Source organism: Genypterus blacodes, unplaced genomic scaffold, assembly GCF_046128005.1.
Source record: "Genypterus blacodes isolate CSIRO-AG114 ecotype Tasmania unplaced genomic scaffold, CSIRO-AGI_Gbla_v1 ptg000057l_1, whole genome shotgun sequence".
Classification (NCBI taxonomy): domain Eukaryota; kingdom Metazoa; phylum Chordata; class Actinopteri; order Ophidiiformes; family Ophidiidae; genus Genypterus; species Genypterus blacodes.
Genome location: NW_027466869.1, coordinates 2692924 through 2711489, shown reverse-complemented (window position 1 = coordinate 2711489; position 18566 = coordinate 2692924). Strand labels below are relative to the sequence as shown.

General features: G+C 45.4%; 2 protein-coding genes across 5 annotated transcripts in view; both read right to left on the bottom strand.

The window, feature by feature from the left end:
- Nucleotides 1-1420: 1420 nt before the first annotated feature.
- On the bottom strand, nucleotides 1421-6490 carry rps19 (ribosomal protein S19). Its single transcript, XM_076152730.1, has 6 exons — nucleotides 6421-6490; nucleotides 5625-5695; nucleotides 5086-5186; nucleotides 4143-4326; nucleotides 3317-3371; nucleotides 1421-1475 (listed from the first exon to the last, which is right to left on the bottom strand). Exons 2-6 carry the CDS (start codon nucleotides 5693-5695, stop codon nucleotides 1443-1445), a joined length of 444 nt encoding a protein of 147 aa, XP_076008845.1. The 5' UTR covers nucleotides 6421-6490; the 3' UTR covers nucleotides 1421-1442.
- A 7804-nt stretch (nucleotides 6491-14294) lies between these two features.
- The window catches only part of cadm4 (cell adhesion molecule 4), a 123751-nt gene continuing 119479 nt past the window's right edge, over nucleotides 14295-18566 (bottom strand). For 3 of the 4 annotated variants that reach the window (XM_076152702.1, XM_076152700.1, XM_076152704.1), the window contains 2 exons: nucleotides 17523-17651; nucleotides 14295-16399 (listed from right to left, as the gene is read on the bottom strand). In XM_076152702.1, the coding sequence (XP_076008817.1) occupies nucleotides 16290-16399; nucleotides 17523-17651 (239 nt within the window). In that variant the 3' untranslated portion in view covers nucleotides 14295-16289. Of the gene's footprint in view, nucleotides 16400-16542; nucleotides 16622-17522; nucleotides 17652-18566 lie in introns of all 4 variants that reach the window. The other variant, XM_076152703.1, reaches the window with a different exon arrangement.

Genomic DNA, 18566 nt, shown 5'->3' with positions numbered 1-18566 from the left:
GTGTACAATAACACTGTCGGCACACAAAGCCTGCTGATTACTGCGCTTACAGTTAGGACATAAACCGATCAATATACAGGCAAAAGAGTATCGATAAAATGTAATGTACCTGATTAAATTCAACACTGGATGGTTTGCAGTCGATTACTCTCCGGTCACGTCTCTGTGAAAATACATGAAGTATAATAGGAACATTTAAACTGTATACACACACACACACACAGCTTCTTCTGCAGTAATATTAAGAGATGAGGTTTAGATGCTTCCGGTTCAGTGATCTTTTTGAAACAGGCCAATGCATTTTGAGTAAAGTGAGCGCCTCCTGTCACCTCAGAGGCATCTTCGCCCCATACGGCCCCATTTACAGCCATGGCAGATATTCTATAGGCTTTGGCACCCTCTGCAGGACACCAGGAGCACCACCGACACGGACACGCTGCTGCTCTACTTGCGAACCTACATCACAACACAAGGACCCGAGAAGATGAAAACAGAATAGTTAAGGATGTGTTCTCACATCTGCTCGTTCAGTCGTTCCCTCTAAAAATTATTATTTTGATATTAATTGATAATTAAGCCTGAATAAACCCCAGTGATTATTTAGTGTGCTCGGCAACCAGCATTGCTCAGGTAAAACCGCTTTGTATTCCAGGCACAAAGTGTTCTTTGGTAGAGCTGAAACCACTGCTGGGCTTCCTGTGGTCCACACTCTAAACTAGTTTATAGACATGTTGGAAGAGTCGAGTCTCTAGGTGGCACTGTGTCCCTGAATGCATCATTCCATACAGGCCACTTAAGTGTCCACTCTCTCCTCCCTCATGGAAATGTAATCATCTTGCCTTTGTGAGGTGAATGATTTCACTTGGTCGTCATGGCACCACGGCTCAACATGTGCATTCAGCGGTGCTACGCAGTACGCTGATGGAACAAAACATTGGTACGGAGGCACAAGTGTTGTTGTGGGAGTGAAGAGCTGTGGGTTTGTGGATAATAGGCTGCAGCTTGATGATAAACAACTAATGTTTTTCTGATTTTTGTTTGTCACTTAACTTCTTGCTGGTTACACTTGGAGCTGTGAATCCCACCGGAAACACCAACTACAAGTTATTAGATACCATTTGACAGTAACTTGTATCCATCACAACATCAGTTCAGTATGTTTTCCTAATGATCCCACTCCAACACCGGGTCAACTGCCTCACAGCTTTCATTTTGAGCTCCTTTGCCAGTAAATGTGGCTCTCCAGCATGTTCAAGGCCACAGAAACACCAGCCCAAAGAGATTCAGCCTTTAGTGAGACAAGGTACAACCACTACTTAAAAATATTGAATAGAACATTAGCATCCCTCTGTTTGGTCTCCTTTCTCTGCACAAATGAGGTAAAAACGAAAAAAGAAAAAACAGGATAACACAGACACCATTTGGCTTTCTCCAAAAAAGATTTATTGAACAGTTTTCTTGTTTGCAGCTGCGACCTGTGGACAAACAAAAAAAACAACCCATTAAAATCTCATATTCAGGATACAGGTTTAAACTTTACACAGCTGTATGTACTGTGCAGCCAGATGTGCTGCATCATTCCTTTTCACATCACATTAAAGAAAAGGCAGACTGACTGAGGTGTCTCAGTCATTATACAGAATGTTTCCTCAAGCTCGCCTTGTTATGATCACGTGCCAGTGCCTGTGAGTGTTCTGACCCATCAGAGCGACGCCAACCATCGACAGAGGTTTGGTCTGCGAGCACCAAATCAGGTTGAGATGAAAGCGCTCCAAGATGCTATCAAAGCTACCATCGCAATTTGGTAGGGATGAGTTCACTTGGACCTTTTCCCTTCAATCTGCTGCTGGATACACCAATATGACATGTACGGACAAACCCACATAATGTCCTAAAATACTCCCACTAGAAGCTACACCACACATGGGGGCCTAACAGGGGGCCGGGGAGCCACACCAGCCGTCCTGCCACTATTGCGCGGCGGGCAGACAGCGACGGGCCCAGGTCCACTCATCTCCATATTGCTCATTAGCATGGATAAACAAGGAGAAAACTGGCACCATACGGCAGCTTGCCAAGCATAAAATTTCCTCCTCATGTTTACCCCCTTTACCCTTGGATTATCACGCCGGTGCTGCATCTACTGATTTCTGAGAGCGCACAACTGCCATTTGTTTTTTACTGAAGGCGAACAAACAATTCCGGTCGTGAGCTAGAAGATATAACTCACTTTGCTGGCAGAGGAAAACTTGCCCAAGGGCAAGAGTGGTTTCCAAAGCCTCGCATGCCGAAGTGATGCTGGGAATATGTACTCTGATAATAGGAAAGATGTCACATCAAAGGGAGAGGATGATATTTCTGTGATCTAACACACTAAATCCACCACCCTGAGTGCGACTGAATGTCACATTAAACAGCGCAGTGAATCAGACACCAGCAGGGACAAGGACCAAACTTCTCCTGGCCGGCAATAACAATCGTACAACAAGCAGGGAGTCCGACGCCTAATTCACAGCACACTATTACAGCCTGAGTTCCTGTCGCAGGAAAATGGATCAGGGTTTTGAAGACTGAACTCAAACAACCTATACAGCTCTAACCCAATGGTTACCCTACATCCCAAGTAGCCAACACTCCAGTCCCCATTGTGCATCTTCCTTGAGACAAAAAGGCAAAGACACATGGAGAGCAGGGCTGTATGCAGGCACCAAAGGGAAGAATGGCAGTCAGCTAGAAGTCAGCTGGAGTGTGAGGAAACACTATGTGCAAGCATTATCATGAAGCTGCAAATCCACCTTCATTTAAGAGCATTTAGCCTTTATGGTATGAAGATACTATGTAAAATGGAAAAGTGCCACTGATTCAGCTTCATGTCTACATGTTGTACACAAACTATACAGTGATTGACAGTTGGATTTCCTGTCCAAATGGAAAGGGACGGACCTCATGTACTTCTTATATTCTACTAGGAGTTACATCACCATTGCCCTAAACACAACAGGGTGTTAATTTGGGTCTCCGTCTGATCCCATTGGTTCAGGTTGCCGCACCCATTGATTGTTGTGCGCATTACATAACACAGGTCAGTCTACTGCACGGACGCGAGTCAGTGTGCCAATAATGGCAGGGCGGCGAACCAGGTAAACTTCAGAAACAGACAGTGCCATGCATTTATTAGTATCGATAGTCTACTTGGAGTGCATCCTCATCATACAGTTGCTTTAAATCAGAGCATTCACAAGACAATTATGAGTGAACATGATACATACTCAGTACTCAACACACACAAATTAGTGAAGATTGAGGAGTTTCTCACCTGGCCGGCAATTCTGTCCAGGTCCCTAGTTCCCTGGGAGGTCAGTCTGCGGCCACTGAAGGGAATAAAGGTCAAGACGTTATTATGCTCTCCTCACTTCGGTTCATTGAGCTCACACTCCATTTTAATGTCCTGTCTTAAGGTCTTGTCTTGTATTTTTGTGTCTATATTCACTTTGTATCGTTTTTTGTGTGCAATAAAAACCACACATGGAAATGAGGGGACATAATACAGGATATGAACACACCCACGGGCTAAAATCAATGCACAAATGCCGCAGTCTTCAATTAACTGCTTCTACACGGCCCATTGAGCAGAATATTACAGGCAGGAGAAGCCACTGATCAATTCCCCGATCACACGTTGGCAAAACTCAAGCCAAGACTGAAACAAATATCATTTCAAAACAAAAGTCCTGTTTTTCTACTCACTTGAGCTGAATAAAAATCCCCTTATAGATTGATTAAATATTCATTACAATGACTCGCTGCAAGATTCTAGTTTATGCACCCAGAGGTCGTAAGAGTTTTACCCGGCATCACTAATGGTTCCGTACAGATGAAACTCTAACAGGGTTCCTGACCGTCTGGGAGGAGGGACTGGGATGAGAATGCTGAGTTCAGAATGCAGAACACATGTGTCTACCAACATGAGGATGGTAAACAAGCCTCTTCAGTGTGGGGGTACTTTATAATAAAAATATAATGCATGGTTGTGGTATTTGTCAACACTTGAGCAGAGAGACCTTTGTGTTTGAGAGGCTACAAGAGGCCGCGAGAACTACTTGGTTTTAAATTAAATAAGATGTTTGGAAGGCTTAACTCACCCGTTGGGATCTTTCTCAACCATCTTGAGCAACTCGAGGGACTGAAGCACTTTACGGGCCACGTTCTTGGATCCTACACTGTAGTGGGCGGGACACACGCCGTTTCTCTTGCGACCTCCATAGATCTTGGTCATGGATCCTACACCGGCACCCCCTCGGAGGTACAGGTGGCGGACTGTGGATGCTGTTAGACAGAGGATTTGGTCAATGGTCGCCATAACAATCAGAACAGAAAAGCAGTATGTCTACATGCATTTTCATAACAGTTATTCCTTATTTTCTAAATGTCATATAAATGGTTTTAGTAGCTGGGTTAAGGGTCGATGATTAAGAACCTGGGTAAGACACTTCTGCCGGAGTAAGCAGGATATCTGGCCATGGCCACCCTTAACCTGATTTCTATACAGATTTTTAACAGTGTGTGTGTCTGTGGGAAACACTTGTGAGGATCATTTACACCATCAGATACAGAGAAGAAAGTTTGTAAAACAGCGCCGGTGGCAGCAGCAGCAGCAATTAATCCCGTGTTTGGAGCAACTTGGAAACAATGCTACTGTTGAAACAGCATGACATTTGGAGAGGCTCAGATGGGTGAAAACTGGAAAAGCAATCTTTTTAATGACCCATGCCTTCTAGCATTATGATGTCACATCCCTTTAACAAGGAGAAATCAGGTTACTGACCAACACCTTACACATGTATATGGAGGCCATTCAGTAATTTCTGCCTTAACCAGGCCACTATCTGTAATCATACTGTCTGAGAAGCTTTCAACTATTTCATGTGCAAGGCACCAGAGCCTTCAGCAGGGTTAGCATTAGATATGCAGCAGGAAATTTGAAAAAATCGTAGACATTAAGTGTGAAATGTGACCTAATTTGCATGGCTGGAATAATTCATGACCTGGTGTGACCCAGAGTGAGGCCGAGACATTTGGACCCACCTGCTCTGATGTAGTACCAGTTCTCATCACAGGGGGCCAGCTCCTTGTGCTTGCCAAGCTTGACCAGGTCCACCCAGTCAGGCACCTTCAGCTTCCCTGACCTAGGGAAGGACAGGAGAGAGGTTAACACAAAGGGCTACAGAGCCAAGGCAGTGTTTGACATGTGCTAAGGAGTGATTTCATACTGAGCAAGATCTCATGTTCATCTTCTTCTATGTTGCTCTGTTCTTATTGGCTGAAGTATGCAAACATGACTACAGCTTCATCTGTGATCCATGATAGAGCCAAGTCTTCACTGTTGACAAGTGAGGTACCGGAGCATGTGCCCATCATTCAAGTGCTTGTACTTTATATAGTGTTAAAAAAAAATGTCCATTTAACCCTGATCCACTGGCGTTTGTTGACTCTCATCCAGGTTTTTATGTATCTTGCAGTATTGGCAGAAGCTTCATGAATTTTAGTATTGCTGTATTCATGCAATAGCTTATGACAAATTTATTTTTCATACTTCTAAGATGTATAACAACTTGTCTACTCACTTCTTCAGGAAAGCAGACAGGGCTCGGACAAACTCCTGCTGGTTGACGTCTTTGACTGTGACACCCGGCATCTAATAAAGAGGCACATTGATGCGGTTTACACAATCTGATCACAACTGTTCCATTACACATTTTCTGAATTTATATTAAACACTTCGATGTACTGTCGGATCTAACTTTAGAGTAGACATATAGCATCGTTTCCTCTGCCGATACTCTGAACCGAACATGCGTGTAATAACTACATTACCACTTCCATGTATGTGATTGTAACCCACACACATACTTGTCTTACATACATAACTCATGTATTCGCTCACATGTTCAGCCTCACCGCGCTCTCATGTCGGCATTAGCTTCGCATAGCCAATACGCTACTGGCTAACCAGAGCTACCGGGTTGGATTCGAGATAAACCCCGCTATATAATACACAGTTAACGCAAGGAAACACACATTGGATGAATCTAAAGATGTGCTGTTGTGGAGATATGGTCGCAATGTACACCAATGAAGAGATTCCACACAAATATAAACGCTGAAAAGACTCAGCTAGTCGCCAGCATGCAGGCCTCATAGCATGGCATGGGGGCAGCCATTACTAGTACCGCCGAAGAGCGAAAGCGACATGCAAGAAATGGTTTTAAAGCAACGGACGGCGTCTATTATAACAATTCTAACCCAGCCACATTAGTAACTATTACATTACACATGTCCGGTGAAGTTTTGAGAATGAATAGAAATAATGTGCCTATATTATCTACCATATAGCGAGTGGTGGTGAGAAATCGGCTTTACCTTGCTTGTGGACAGCAAAGGGAAGAGGCTGGTGCGGGGTTTCCAACTCGTGTTAACACGGGCAAATCTCGTAACATCACGCGGGATTTTTTCGTCACGTTCTACTGACCGGAACAATACAGTGAACTGTGTATGCGATAGACAAGCGCGGGGGACTACAATCTAAACTTTAAAATATAGTTGACACACATCACACACGATCATTTTTAAGAGAATTCAGTTTGATAATTTTTCCATGTAATTATCTTTTTTGTTACCGTTTATGCATCTTACAATTGTAAAATACAATAAAATAAATAACAAAAAATATATTTTAAAAAGAAGCGGAACTTCAAGGGTTTAGTGTTTTATTTAAAAATAGCAGACATTCTATATATTTTTTACATTGTAGGCCTCGTTGTCATCGATGTTGCCAATAAAAAATATTATTAGAAATTATTATTATTAATTATATCCATCCTAACTTCTCTGTAAAATATTTGCTGTTTTCACCACAGTTTATACGGCTCATAATATTGGATTTCCTACCTACAACAAAAGTTACACATATTATTATGAAAGCCAGTGAATTGACCACAATGTGACTCCTAAATGCATTTTAAATTGTATTCTTAATTATTCATCTTTTTTTTCTTTTTCAATTTACCACTTTATGCACTGTTACACTGTAGTTGTATTTGAAAAAACGGGAACATTTGTCATTTAGTAGATTAACTAACTTTGTTAAATCTCCGTTTTGGATTTGCATTGTGGGCATGTTGGTGTGAAATGGAGCTCATCATACCCCTAACAGGAGATCTGCCCTTTTGGCAGACAATGTGAGACTAATCTGTATTCACATTGACATGCTTGGGGGATTTTTTTGGGGGAATATAGGCACATTTTCCTGGCCATAATTGTCAGCCGTATTGTTCAGGGAAACTCATTTGCATATAAAAACTAAAGTAAACATTCTGTACACACAAACTCAGTTTTCAGCTAATTTTCAGTCGCTCCAGGCTTTGTCTTTTGTGTGTCATGAAAGCTCTGTATGATTTCTCCCATAGCTGGAGAGTTGTGCTTATGTATTATTAAAATAACGGTAAAAGATTACACGATTATGGATGTGGATGATGTAATGTAAAGGCCTAAAGGTATATTCTTTATTGAGGGGCTACATTCTCTTTGTGCATGTATTTTCAGCAATAATTCAGAACATTGCCTTTAGATCAGAGTGAATATCACACTGAGTATACTCTCATGTTGCCATAAGAGTAAAGCACAACCTCTTCTGAATGCGTCTCCATGTCAAACTATGAGAAGATCAAAATTATAATTTCTTAAAAATCTCCACAATGGTGGTTTTTGCCACTAATAACTGTAATTCTGAGCGTGCACATGTGTGTGTCGGTCCTATTTACATTTTTCAATGGCTGAAAGAGGCGGTGGTTGCCCTTTGCACATCTCAGATGGAAAGGGCAGGCATGCTCTAACATTGACACAATTGATATGTTTACAGAGACAGGCGAGAGAGATAGCAGGCAGGTTTATGAATCAGGTTTATTCTGTCAGCGGCCACAGACAGAGTAGGAGGTGAGAGAGAAAGATAGAGATCCTGGAGGGAAGAATAAAAAAAAGAGAAAAGGAAGCAGGACAGTCACTCGATTAGAGAGCTTTGTATAGACCATCTGTGTCATCGCAGTGCTACGCAACAGGTAACCGCACCTTTCTCTCCTAATATCTCTCCTTCCTTTGACGTACGACCAACGCTTCCAACTTTCTGAAACGCTCTGATCAATCCGAACGGGTGTTGCTGCTTGAATGGTGTTTCACAGTGCCAAATTGATTGATCAGCGTAATTCATTACACTGAGAGTGACCAGGCATCGGTTGGAATTGAAAATTCACACAAGGTGGATTAAACTCCATTAATTGTTTAAGTAAATCAATCTGACTGAGGCCCCTGAAGTGCAGAGACAAGAGACAGCTGTGTAAAGTGATTATGAGGCAGTATGAAGGGGTTATTCCATCCAGCCGTGATTATTATGGAAACTTGATGTCTACGGCAGAATGTTCTGAAAAGGTCAAACTAATTTTGTGGAATGGACAGGTGGCATACAGCGGAGGCAAATCTGCTATTTCCATTTTCATCTGCTCTCCCTTTATGCAAGGCTATTGTTTAGAAATACAGTCAAATTAGCTGTCAATCACCGCTGATTGCATTTCTCCGGAATTGCTGTGTGGGCGCGCCTGTGTGAGTGTCAGCATTGATGCGTTTTGGCAGCGCGTGAACGCCGCACGGTGACCTGGAGAGGGAGAGAAGAGAGGATGTGCGGCAAACAGGAGACAAAGGAGTGTGTTAACAGTGTGTCGCCACCAAGCCGGGCGCTTGTTGTTTTACGCGTTTGCATGGTGCTCACATCCTCAGTGGCGAAGTTCTGTCAAGGCTGGTCTGGCCTGACCTTTTCACTCTCAAGGCACGTTTACAGCTCCCCAATAGCTATCAAAACATCCAACTCTCTCCCTCTCCCTCTCCCTCTCCCTCTCCCTCTCCCTCTCTCCTCCATCTGCCTCTAGTAGGAACTTGTGTTATATTCCTTTCTTGTCCCACATCATTCCTCTCTCTATTTTACAAGTCTGACCCATACGTTTAACCTCAAATATTTCCTCTGCCCTTGTCGTTCGGTTCTGATTTGTATTCCCTCTATTCTGCGTCTTTCTCAATGTTCATCTGTGCCCTTGGCGATGTAAGCTGAGGTTGCAGGCGCTGTGCTGGACGGAACAAAGAAGGAATAATATATAGAGTGTAGTGCAGGGTGGAGAGAATGGGAGTGAAAGTGGCACTATTTAAGCACGTCACTCTAATAATGGGCTCCAGTCTGATTTTAAGGTATTTGTTATGAATATTTAGTGACTTTACACTCTACTGCATTTGGGAGGAATGTGTTTAACTCCACGACACACACATCAATTCAGGTTACTGCTAGATTTGCAGATTCTATATTTTCTGCTCATCAGCTTAAAAATGTGGCTGTTGCTGAGTATAAAGTCTTCCAATTCTCACCTTTTGAAGCAATAATAACTGTGTTTTGTATTGTCGATTCAATTTCATCCTGCATGTCACGTTCAGTTGATCTAATGTGGGAAAATATTGTTAAATGCAGTGCAACATTTCGAGTACTTTTGATTTTGCTGTGAAATTATTGTTCGCAATTATTGTAGTACATTTTGTGAAAGCAGGACTTGTTAGTAGTGTTAAAGTTCAAACTTACTCTCACACCATCAGTAATTCCTTACTAATCTATATTTTAAAATGTTCTCTCTCCTCTCGCTCTCCTCTCCCTCTCCCCCAGACATGGAATTCATCTGGCTTTACTCTGTGTGTCAGTGTGTCCTCTTTGTTTCTGTAATGGTGGTAAGTGTGCGGTTGTGCATGGCTGTCAGTAGCACAGAGGTACAGGAGAGACCCCAGGGTGCCAGACCCCAACGCGGGAGTGTGTCCAGCTGCCTGCGGCTCTGTCTGGGCTGGGTGGGGGCCTTGGGTGGTGCGGTGGGGGTCCCGGTGAATGTGTTGCTCAACCTCCGGTCTCGTCAGTGCCTGTACACCTGTGTCACGCTGGTGTGTTGCCCTCTTCTGATCCGGCAGTTCACCATGTGCCTCTTTATGCTGCTCACACTTGACGACCACCTGCAGCATCGCCTGGCAGACAGGTGAGCCTGGAAATCTTAAATGGACTGTAAATGGTAAATGGAGTGAACTTATACAGCTTTTTCCTCCAAAGATTGATCTGATACAATGACCTCACGCTCACTCATTCATACACTGATGGCAGGGTCACAACATGCAACGAGCCAACCTGCACATCAGGAGCAGTTAGGTGTTCAGTATCTTGCTCAACAACACTTTGAACAGGCTCTCTAAGAGGAGCTGGAATCAAACCACGAACCTTTCGATCCTAGCCATGTGAAAGAGAGAAGAATAAACATAAATAAGCCTTAATGTTGGTAAAAGTTCACAACAATACTGATATTAACATGATACAAGTAAATATTTGGAGTTCCACAGGCAGATTTCTTATAAATAAATGAGAGCAGTGTGCAGAAAAACACTGCTTTTTCATAATTATGACAAGCGAGTGGGAGTGGAGCAAACATGTGGGAGTGCAGAAGTGAACTAACACTTAAGTCTGCTTTCAGAAATAGAGAAAACGTAATCAATGTGAGGGCAAAAGGAAAACCGCGAACGTGAAGATGCACCAACACTAAGAGGTTTTATCACAATCTGTTTATGCTGTCAGCCGGGAGGTGACGGTGAGTAAATATCAATAGAATCTGACTTGTATGATGGACACTCGCCTGCAAACTGAGCCTCTAATTAGAAGAAGATATGTGATGTGATGTTTGTGTTATTCAGCTTGATGTCGACGTTTTAGCAGCAGTGTAGCTACTGATTTGCCATTTCTCACACTTTTGTTGAGGAGTTTGAGGTGAATCTTCTCAGTTTATGTCTTCCCATGTCCTGTGGGTGGTAGGTATTCCTCTGTGGTGACCCGTCAACGAGCTGTGTGCACGGTGCTGCTGTGCTGGCTAGGCTCTGTCCTCTCCTCCTTCTCCCAGTTCATCTCCTCTAACACCCTGCGCACCTGGAGCAGCGGCGCAACCGGCCAAGACTCTGGCACGGCCGGCCTGGTACTGGACGGCAACTGGACCACATCCTCACCCTCTCCTTATCCTCAGTACCCCCAAGAACTCAAGGTGATCGGGAGGTACCTTCCATACGGGGGCTTCCTCTCTAAGTTTTATGTGGAGGACATGCACAACTTCACGTACGCAGAGATTCACGGCAGCCACTGGGGAGTTTGTGCCCCCGACACGGTTCTCAGCCCCAAGTTTCAAGTCTACATCCACGGGGTCACACTGTTCATGCTGCCTGTGCTTCTCCTGCTGGTCATCTACATTGACCTGCTATGCAAGAAGCCCAGAAAGATACACACAGAGCCTCCAAAAGACGACTCCTGCCAGGTCCGCTCCCTGGCTCTGTCTCTCTGTCTCCTCATCCTGCTGTGCCTGCCACTCCACATTATCCATGCCCTCCAGCTTTTCACACCCAGCACTAATCTTCCTATCTGGGCTCATGCGGTGACCACATTTCTCTTCCAGCTGTACAGTCTCGTGCCCCAGGTGCTCTTCACCCCAGATAGGGAACAAAAGGGAGGAGAGCGGGTGTCCTTCCCTCTCTCCGTACCGCACCGTCCACCTGCTGCAGCCCAGTCCAGAGGCAAAGCGGTTGGAAAAGCCCTGCATGAGGCGGTGCAGGCGGCTCCATGGTGCTCAGCCAAACACTCCTTCAAAGCTAAAGTGTACCCTGGGGTCTAAGTTCATGACTAACAGGAAGATATGCGAAACTCTCAACATCTCGAATAATCTATGCCTACAGCGTGTTCCCGTTCATTTTATGCTTTGTGTGTATAGGAAATAGCTCGTGTCTGTGAGAGATAACACACAGGCTACAGGAGAATAAATTTAGCATATTGCTTGTTGTTATTGGCTTTTTAACTAATCAGCAGCATCTTGCACAGACGTTGTGAGTAAATCACAAATGAAAAGGCCAGTTAATTATCAGGCCCAACACCAAATGTCAGTGAGAAAATTAAATCTCCAGATGACGACTGCTGTCCCCATCACAGATGTCTCTTTACTCTGACTGCTCCTCCTAAGCCCCCGCTTCATATCTCTGCTAAGCCACCCACCCAGTAATGCAGATGTATGAATGACAGCGTTTAATTTAACACGCAGTAATAACACAGCAGTCCAGAGAGGAATCTGCATTGTAGGGAAACATAATTAACCTGCTTATGACACAATCTTCACGGCTGTTTTGATTAAACTTGTAAACTGGATGCTCTTTTGTAATATTAAAAAGAGACAGGGCCTTGCTCACACTAATTGGATTGTCCATCTTGAACTATGTTGGAGGAGGAAGAAACCAGTGGAGGAGAAAAAAGGACAAATCCATCCCTTCCTGCCTGGATCTTCAGGATGGAATCACTTTCTGTCTCCTCCGTTCCGTCTCTCGCGATCACAGCCCGCCGTTTCTTTTGTTCTTTTATGTTCTTCTCTCGGGTTTTAGATATGAATCTTACATTTGTTTGTGTTCTCAGTCGATCTCAATCACATCACAAGGTCTATTTCTTCATTCATTTTCACTTCCCTCCGTCCTTCACCTCATCCCCTTGCTTTCCATCTCCTGTGTCTGGCACAGAAATACACAATACATACACTGTCGTCACAGAAAACAAAGCACTGACTGGCACATATTATTGACAGAGGAACGTGGTAAAGGAAAAACAGGCTCCCGCTTCCATGGTGTCGTCCATTCAATAGTCCTGTCTGCCTGAAAGCTCCCCGCTTCCTGATTATGCTTGGCCTCAACACGCTCAGCCACCTCAATCAATGCCTCATGGTGTTGCTGTGGCAACTTCGCACACACCTCCGCGCTTTGTCGAAAGTTACACTGGTAACAGCGCAGAACACAATAATACCCAACAAGAGTGACCGGGATTGGTTTTTAAAAAGGATGAAATTGTGTCTAATCCAGCATGTAGCAGGGCTGAAATAAAGGGAGTTTGTGTTTGGATGGACTGCCACGTTTACTGCGACTCATAGAAATGAAATACGGCTGTCATAAAGGGTCATAAACGCAAAATTCTCCAATGTGAACTCGTTCCAGGACGTTAATCGATGAAAGTAGCATCAGGGAGCTGCTGAGGGGGTTATTCATAGCTGTCTTGCTGTCATTATTGGCCAGATTATGGCATTCACAGCATGTCATAAACTCGGTGGGGGGGGACACAATCGACTGTTATCTGGCTGTTTCCAATCTCATTTCGCTTATGTCTATTGATTCGATAATCACCATCAATGAGCACAGCGGTGGTCCGAATGTCATTAGGTTCAGCGACTAAATTGCCTTATTGTTATGGTCACCAAATGGCCAGTTTCCCAGGATGCAGCAGGAAAGTGGGAACAGCATTGAAACAACCAAAAAAGCATCTATTGAAAACTGAAAGTGTGTTATTTGGTATATATTTGATATTGGTGAGGCAGAATGAACTCCAGCAGGCTCCCGTGAGTCCCACAAGGAAAACAGCAGATGCTCCCTTTGCTTGAAGGACATCAAAGAATACATAAAACCACAATATTCTGAGGCTTATTCTCCATCGACCAGCGCTGGTTTGATAGTCGGAGTCTACCTGAGCCGCCTTAGTGTCTCCATAAACTCGAGACGCGGCTGGGGTTGTACTTGTTTGTGAGGGAGTGCGTGCAGATTGTTTGTCGGCCAGGGCGGCAGCTTAAACTGGTAGCGCCTGGCAAGTCCATTACTTTGATTGCCGTTTGACAATCTGTCTTTATGACAGGAGGCCGAGGAGCCTCGCCGTCGATGCAAGAGAAACACATCGATCTATCACCCGGCGACCTCCGGCGGCTTTCAAATTTCGCCCTGCAAACACGTGGACATGTTGAGTGCCTCTCGACAGAATCGGGTATTGATTGTTTGGAAGTTAATGGCAGAGTCATATTTTTCTGTGTGCATCTGGCTCAACCCTCCTGTCACCTTTCTTCCCCCAATATCTGTTCCTGTGATTCATTAGCTGCGCGGCAGAACCTTCTGTCGTGTTTATTGTCTTTATTCTGAGAGAGCTGCCAGGTATAACTAGCTGCACTGCCGTCGTCTCTATCTCCGCACACATAACTCCGCTATTCCCCATTGATCTAATCATATGCTCCGTCTCCTCTTCTCCTTTCACAGGTTTTCAAAAGCAGCACCTGCTAATTACACAGTAAACACATAAAAAAAAGACAGAAAGAAAAGAAGCGACAGACTGATCCCTGGGGTTATTTTTGGACTCATTTTTTTATTTTGTCGTGCTTTGTATCTTTCCCCTATAAAGAAATAGTTAGCTATATATCAACAATGACAACATGGACTCTAAAAGTAAACAAGAGCGAAAGACAGGAGAGGAGACGACTAGGCACAGAAGACCAAGAGAGAAGAGAGGGGGAGCGGGGGAGGAGAGGAAGAGGAGGAAGAGGAGGAAGAGAGAGGGGGAGGGAAAGACAGCTATTTCTCTACAGAAGAACGGAAAACAAACCATGGGAAGTGTACAATTCTTTAACATTTACAATTGTAATAATAACAACGGCAATAATAATAACAGTAACAACAATCATAATTGTTCAAATAATAATAATAATTAATAAAAAAATCAATAAGACCTCTGGTATTTCATAAAGACAAATGAACTTTTTTTTATTCTTTTCTTTATTTTCTTTAAAGATCACTGGACAGTAGTTTGTTCGGTTTCTCACCTCTAGGCTAATATTCTGTGTTAGTATATCTGCTTCATAATGCGTTTCAATAGTAAACTGTTTTCATATGTCTTAAAAGTTTCATTTAATTTATGTTGCTGTTCTTTTTTTTTTTATACAAATAAGGAATTCAGAGATATGTATATTTGTTCTGTGAACGTATGTCAACCGTACGTATGGACGTGTGCGTGTAGCTGCATGTGTGTGGCGTGTCGGACTCTTTTCTCTTATGTTCTCCCTCCATCCCTCTGCTCTCACTCCCCTCGCCCCTTCCTTTTAAAGACGTGTAAACCCTTTTATCCTCTTAATGACGTTCTAAAATAATTACGCTTTTCTCTAATGCCGCTGCAATTCATATTCCCTTTCTTTGTGAGGAAAGCAGCCCAACACTAATCCTTGCATTATTGGGAGCCAACAAAGGAGGAGCGATACGAGGGGAGGGAGGGAGGGAGGGAGGAGACAGGCGGAGTAGAAGGTAAGAGAGATGTAAAGGAAGAGACGACAACCGTGGGGAACAGGTGAGTGAGGAGAGAGGAAGAGGAGGAGGAAGACGGAGTGCAAATTAAAAGAGTTGAGAGACACTGAGAGAGAGAGAGAGAGAGAGAAGGAGGGGAGGGAGGGGTGGGGGGGACATCAGCGGTAACTGATGTTGCCGTGCCGACAGGGATGGCAAAACAAGACGGTCGGCTTGTTCATTAAGTGTAGATACAGCAGGGGGGGGACTCTCACACACTCTCGCGCACTCTACACACACCGCTGCTGCTGCTGCTGTGTGGAGGAGTCACACGTATACGTATAAGCTGCTGCTCTGAAGGCAACACGCTTTGCTAAGTGTGGAAAGTTCTGCTGCCTCCGCTGCCGCCTGGTCAGCAGCCCCCCGCCCCCCTCTCCCTCTTTCCCTCCCCCTCCCTCACCGCCCCCTCAACTGCTTTGCCAGCTAAAGATGGAGCTTTGTGGCATGGACGGTTTCCTCCCGGCGTGGAATTATAGCCGTCATCTGCCTCTAATTCCCCTTCCCCTCTTAGCGGCTGTGCAGGCGGAGAGCTCGGCTTCCCTTTGTGCTCCCTGCTTCCCTCTCCATCAAAATAATTATGGTATCATTCCTTTTTTTTTGTCTATGTCCACCTCACCCTCACCCTCTCTCTCGCTCTCGCTCTCTCTCTACCCCCTCGCCATTTCCTCCCTCTACAGTATATGGCACAATCGTTAATGGCTGGTCGGTCTCCCTATTTCTCAGTCTGTCTCTAGGTATGTGTGTGTGTGTGTGTGTGTGTGTGTGTGTGTGTGTGTGTGCGGAGGACATGGAGTGGAATGGTACAGGATGGATCGGTTGTGTGCAGTATCTGTATACAGTCATTTTTCAGAGGGCCGCCCTTTCGTGGCGTGTCGTGTTGTTGCTGCGCGAGTGTGTGCATGTGTTTGTGTGCGTGTCTGTGTTTGTGTGTGTGTGTGTGTAAAAGGTGGGAGAAAGGGAGAGCAGGTGGATCGGGTGGATGAGGTCAGAGTGGAGGAGGAGGAGGGCTACAGTAGGTACTCCTTCTTGCCCTGGGTGGCGTCGCTCCCGTTGAGGAAGGCCTCCTGCACCTCGCCGTGCTCGTCCAGCCCACTGGCCTCATGGGTAAGATAGGAGCCTAGAGAGAGAGAGACAGAGAGAGAGAGAGAGAGAGAAGGAGGGAGATCGGGGGCGGGAGGTTAGGTGGCAAAGCGTCACGATCTGTGCAGTGCCATGCAACACAATCAAACCAATCGCTGCTAATATTATTGATTACAATACCTGTAACTGATTAATTCATTAGTTCAGTGATTGTTAGGTCAATACCAAGCAAGAATGGGCTCTCGGGTGCGGTAAGAGCCTGGGGGGTTGGGCGGTGAAGCAGATGATAGAGCGTAAGAGGCAAGAGGGGGGGAGAGAGAGTGACAGAGAAGGTGGAGGGAAGGTTAGGAGAGCGACTACAACGGCGAGCGAGCTGGTGTCGCTCACAAAACCTCTTCAGACACATTTGAACACCTCTGTGATTAATGAACGGGCTCGCCGCAGGTTACACAGAGCAAAGCGTCGCTCAAGTCATCTTCCCCCGCTGCAAGTCGTCCCTTCACCCCGGTGGGGGGGTCGGTGAGCGACACAGTGACACGCTCAGTCTACTCAAAGCGCCGACTGACTGACTGGCACGCCGGAAAGTCGCACCAGGCTCCCCGACACAAAGCCCTAACGGCCCCTGTCCCCGACACTGATTGGTTGCACCGGTCCCGTCTCGGCGTCCCGACGCTGATTGGCAGCTCGGAGCCACGCTGAATGTTGATTGACAGCTTCTTCTTCGTCTTTGGCCGGAGAAGCGAGCTCATAGGCGGTGGCTACTGCGGCGGGGGAATCTAGTCTGCAGCTGCCAACGCGGAAGGCACTTAGAGAGATAGGGAACGTGGGGAGCCGAGCCTTCTTTGTAATGGATGAGCCTTGATACGCTAATATATGGAGTCATAAAACACAGGGACCACACCTACGTTTCATCTCTTCCTCCGTCCCCGGCCAAGGTCGTTCATCATGGACAGTGTGCGGGCAGAAAGGAGCATCCCGTCCTGTCTGCTCGGAGCTGACAACTTTACACCTTCGCTTAAAAGATTACTTTCAAAGCATCTCAGGGTCATTTGCTCTCACTGTTTTAGCAGAAAGTAGAACAATGAGCAAACTCCTCCGTTTGTGTCTGTGCGCGCATGTGTGTTCGTGTGTGTGTGTGTGTGTGTGTGTGTGTGTGTTACCTTTCTGTCGGACGGAACACCAGATGGTAACGATGAGGACGCAGATGACGGCGAAAACCAGCAGTGCCAGAACGCCCCCTATCACTGCGTACGGTACGGCGCTGTGAGTCTCCACCACTGCGCCGGGATCTGAGAGAGAGAAAGGAGCAAAGGTGAGTGAGTGTTGAATACTGAGGCAGAGAAAGAGAGGAAGAAGAAGAGAAGTTTTAAAAAGACAAGGTGCGACCCTGAGAGAAAATGGACGGGAGCAGCCGAAGCAGGAGAGGCGTTGATGAGGAATAAAGACGATACAGGAGAACAAAGCATATTAAAACACCTGTGCGATGGAGAGAGAGAGAGAGAGAGAGAGAAGGAGAGATGGAGGGAGGCGTGAAAGGAGAGAAGTTGACATCTTCCACCCCAGTTTCCATTATCACCTGTCATCGACCCCCTGCTGTGCACTCTAGCAGACTAGTCAGAACGGGGCGAGAAAATGGGAGAAAAATGAGGAGAGCGAATAAGGGAATCAGTATGTGAGCGTCTGAGAGCCGCGGCAGCAGAAACCACCTGTCAGGAGCACCAAGCCATCGGAATGAGAGGAGCCTCAAGTGCGTTTACAGCCGGAGCGCCGCAGGCCTGGGAAAAGAAATCAAACACTCCAGCAACAAGCGATAAACCCGTGACATGATTAAAGAAAGAAAGCCACGTTAGTTTGGTTTGTAATAGAAAATTAAAGCAGAAAACCGTTTGTTCGTATTGTATTTAGCAGCATGTTATGAAAACAAAGCAAACGGCGGAGCAGAGAGATCACAAACTCAATCACTCCGCTGAGAGAGAGAGAGAGGGGAAGCAGGTGACTGACATGGCCGCGCAAGAGAGATAAAGCCGCGCTGGCGTCGCCGGTAAACAGCGAGGGCGGCTGATGGTAAGGAAAACACCCGTGTGTGTGTGTGTGTGAGTGTGTGTGTGCCAGGAGGCCGATACTGCGGCCTGTAGGAGGCAAGGACGCGGTTATTGATGCGGCTCTTGGACCTTGACAGTGCGGAATTAAAGCATGAATCATTA

Bases quoted from the DNA above. Each gene is read 5' to 3' on its own strand.
- rps19 (XM_076152730.1), bottom strand. From the start codon at position 5,695: ATGCCGGGTGTCACAGTCAAAGACGTCAACCAGCAGGAGTTTGTCCGA. The intron at 3,372-4,142 runs GTGAGTTAAGCC...TATTCCCTTCAG, and splicing joins GTTGAGAAAGATCCCAACGG to TGGCCGCAGACTGACCTCCC. The intron at 1,476-3,316 runs GTGAGAAACTCC...GTTTGTCCACAG, and splicing joins TGGACAGAATTGCCGGCCAG to GTCGCAGCTGCAAACAAGAA.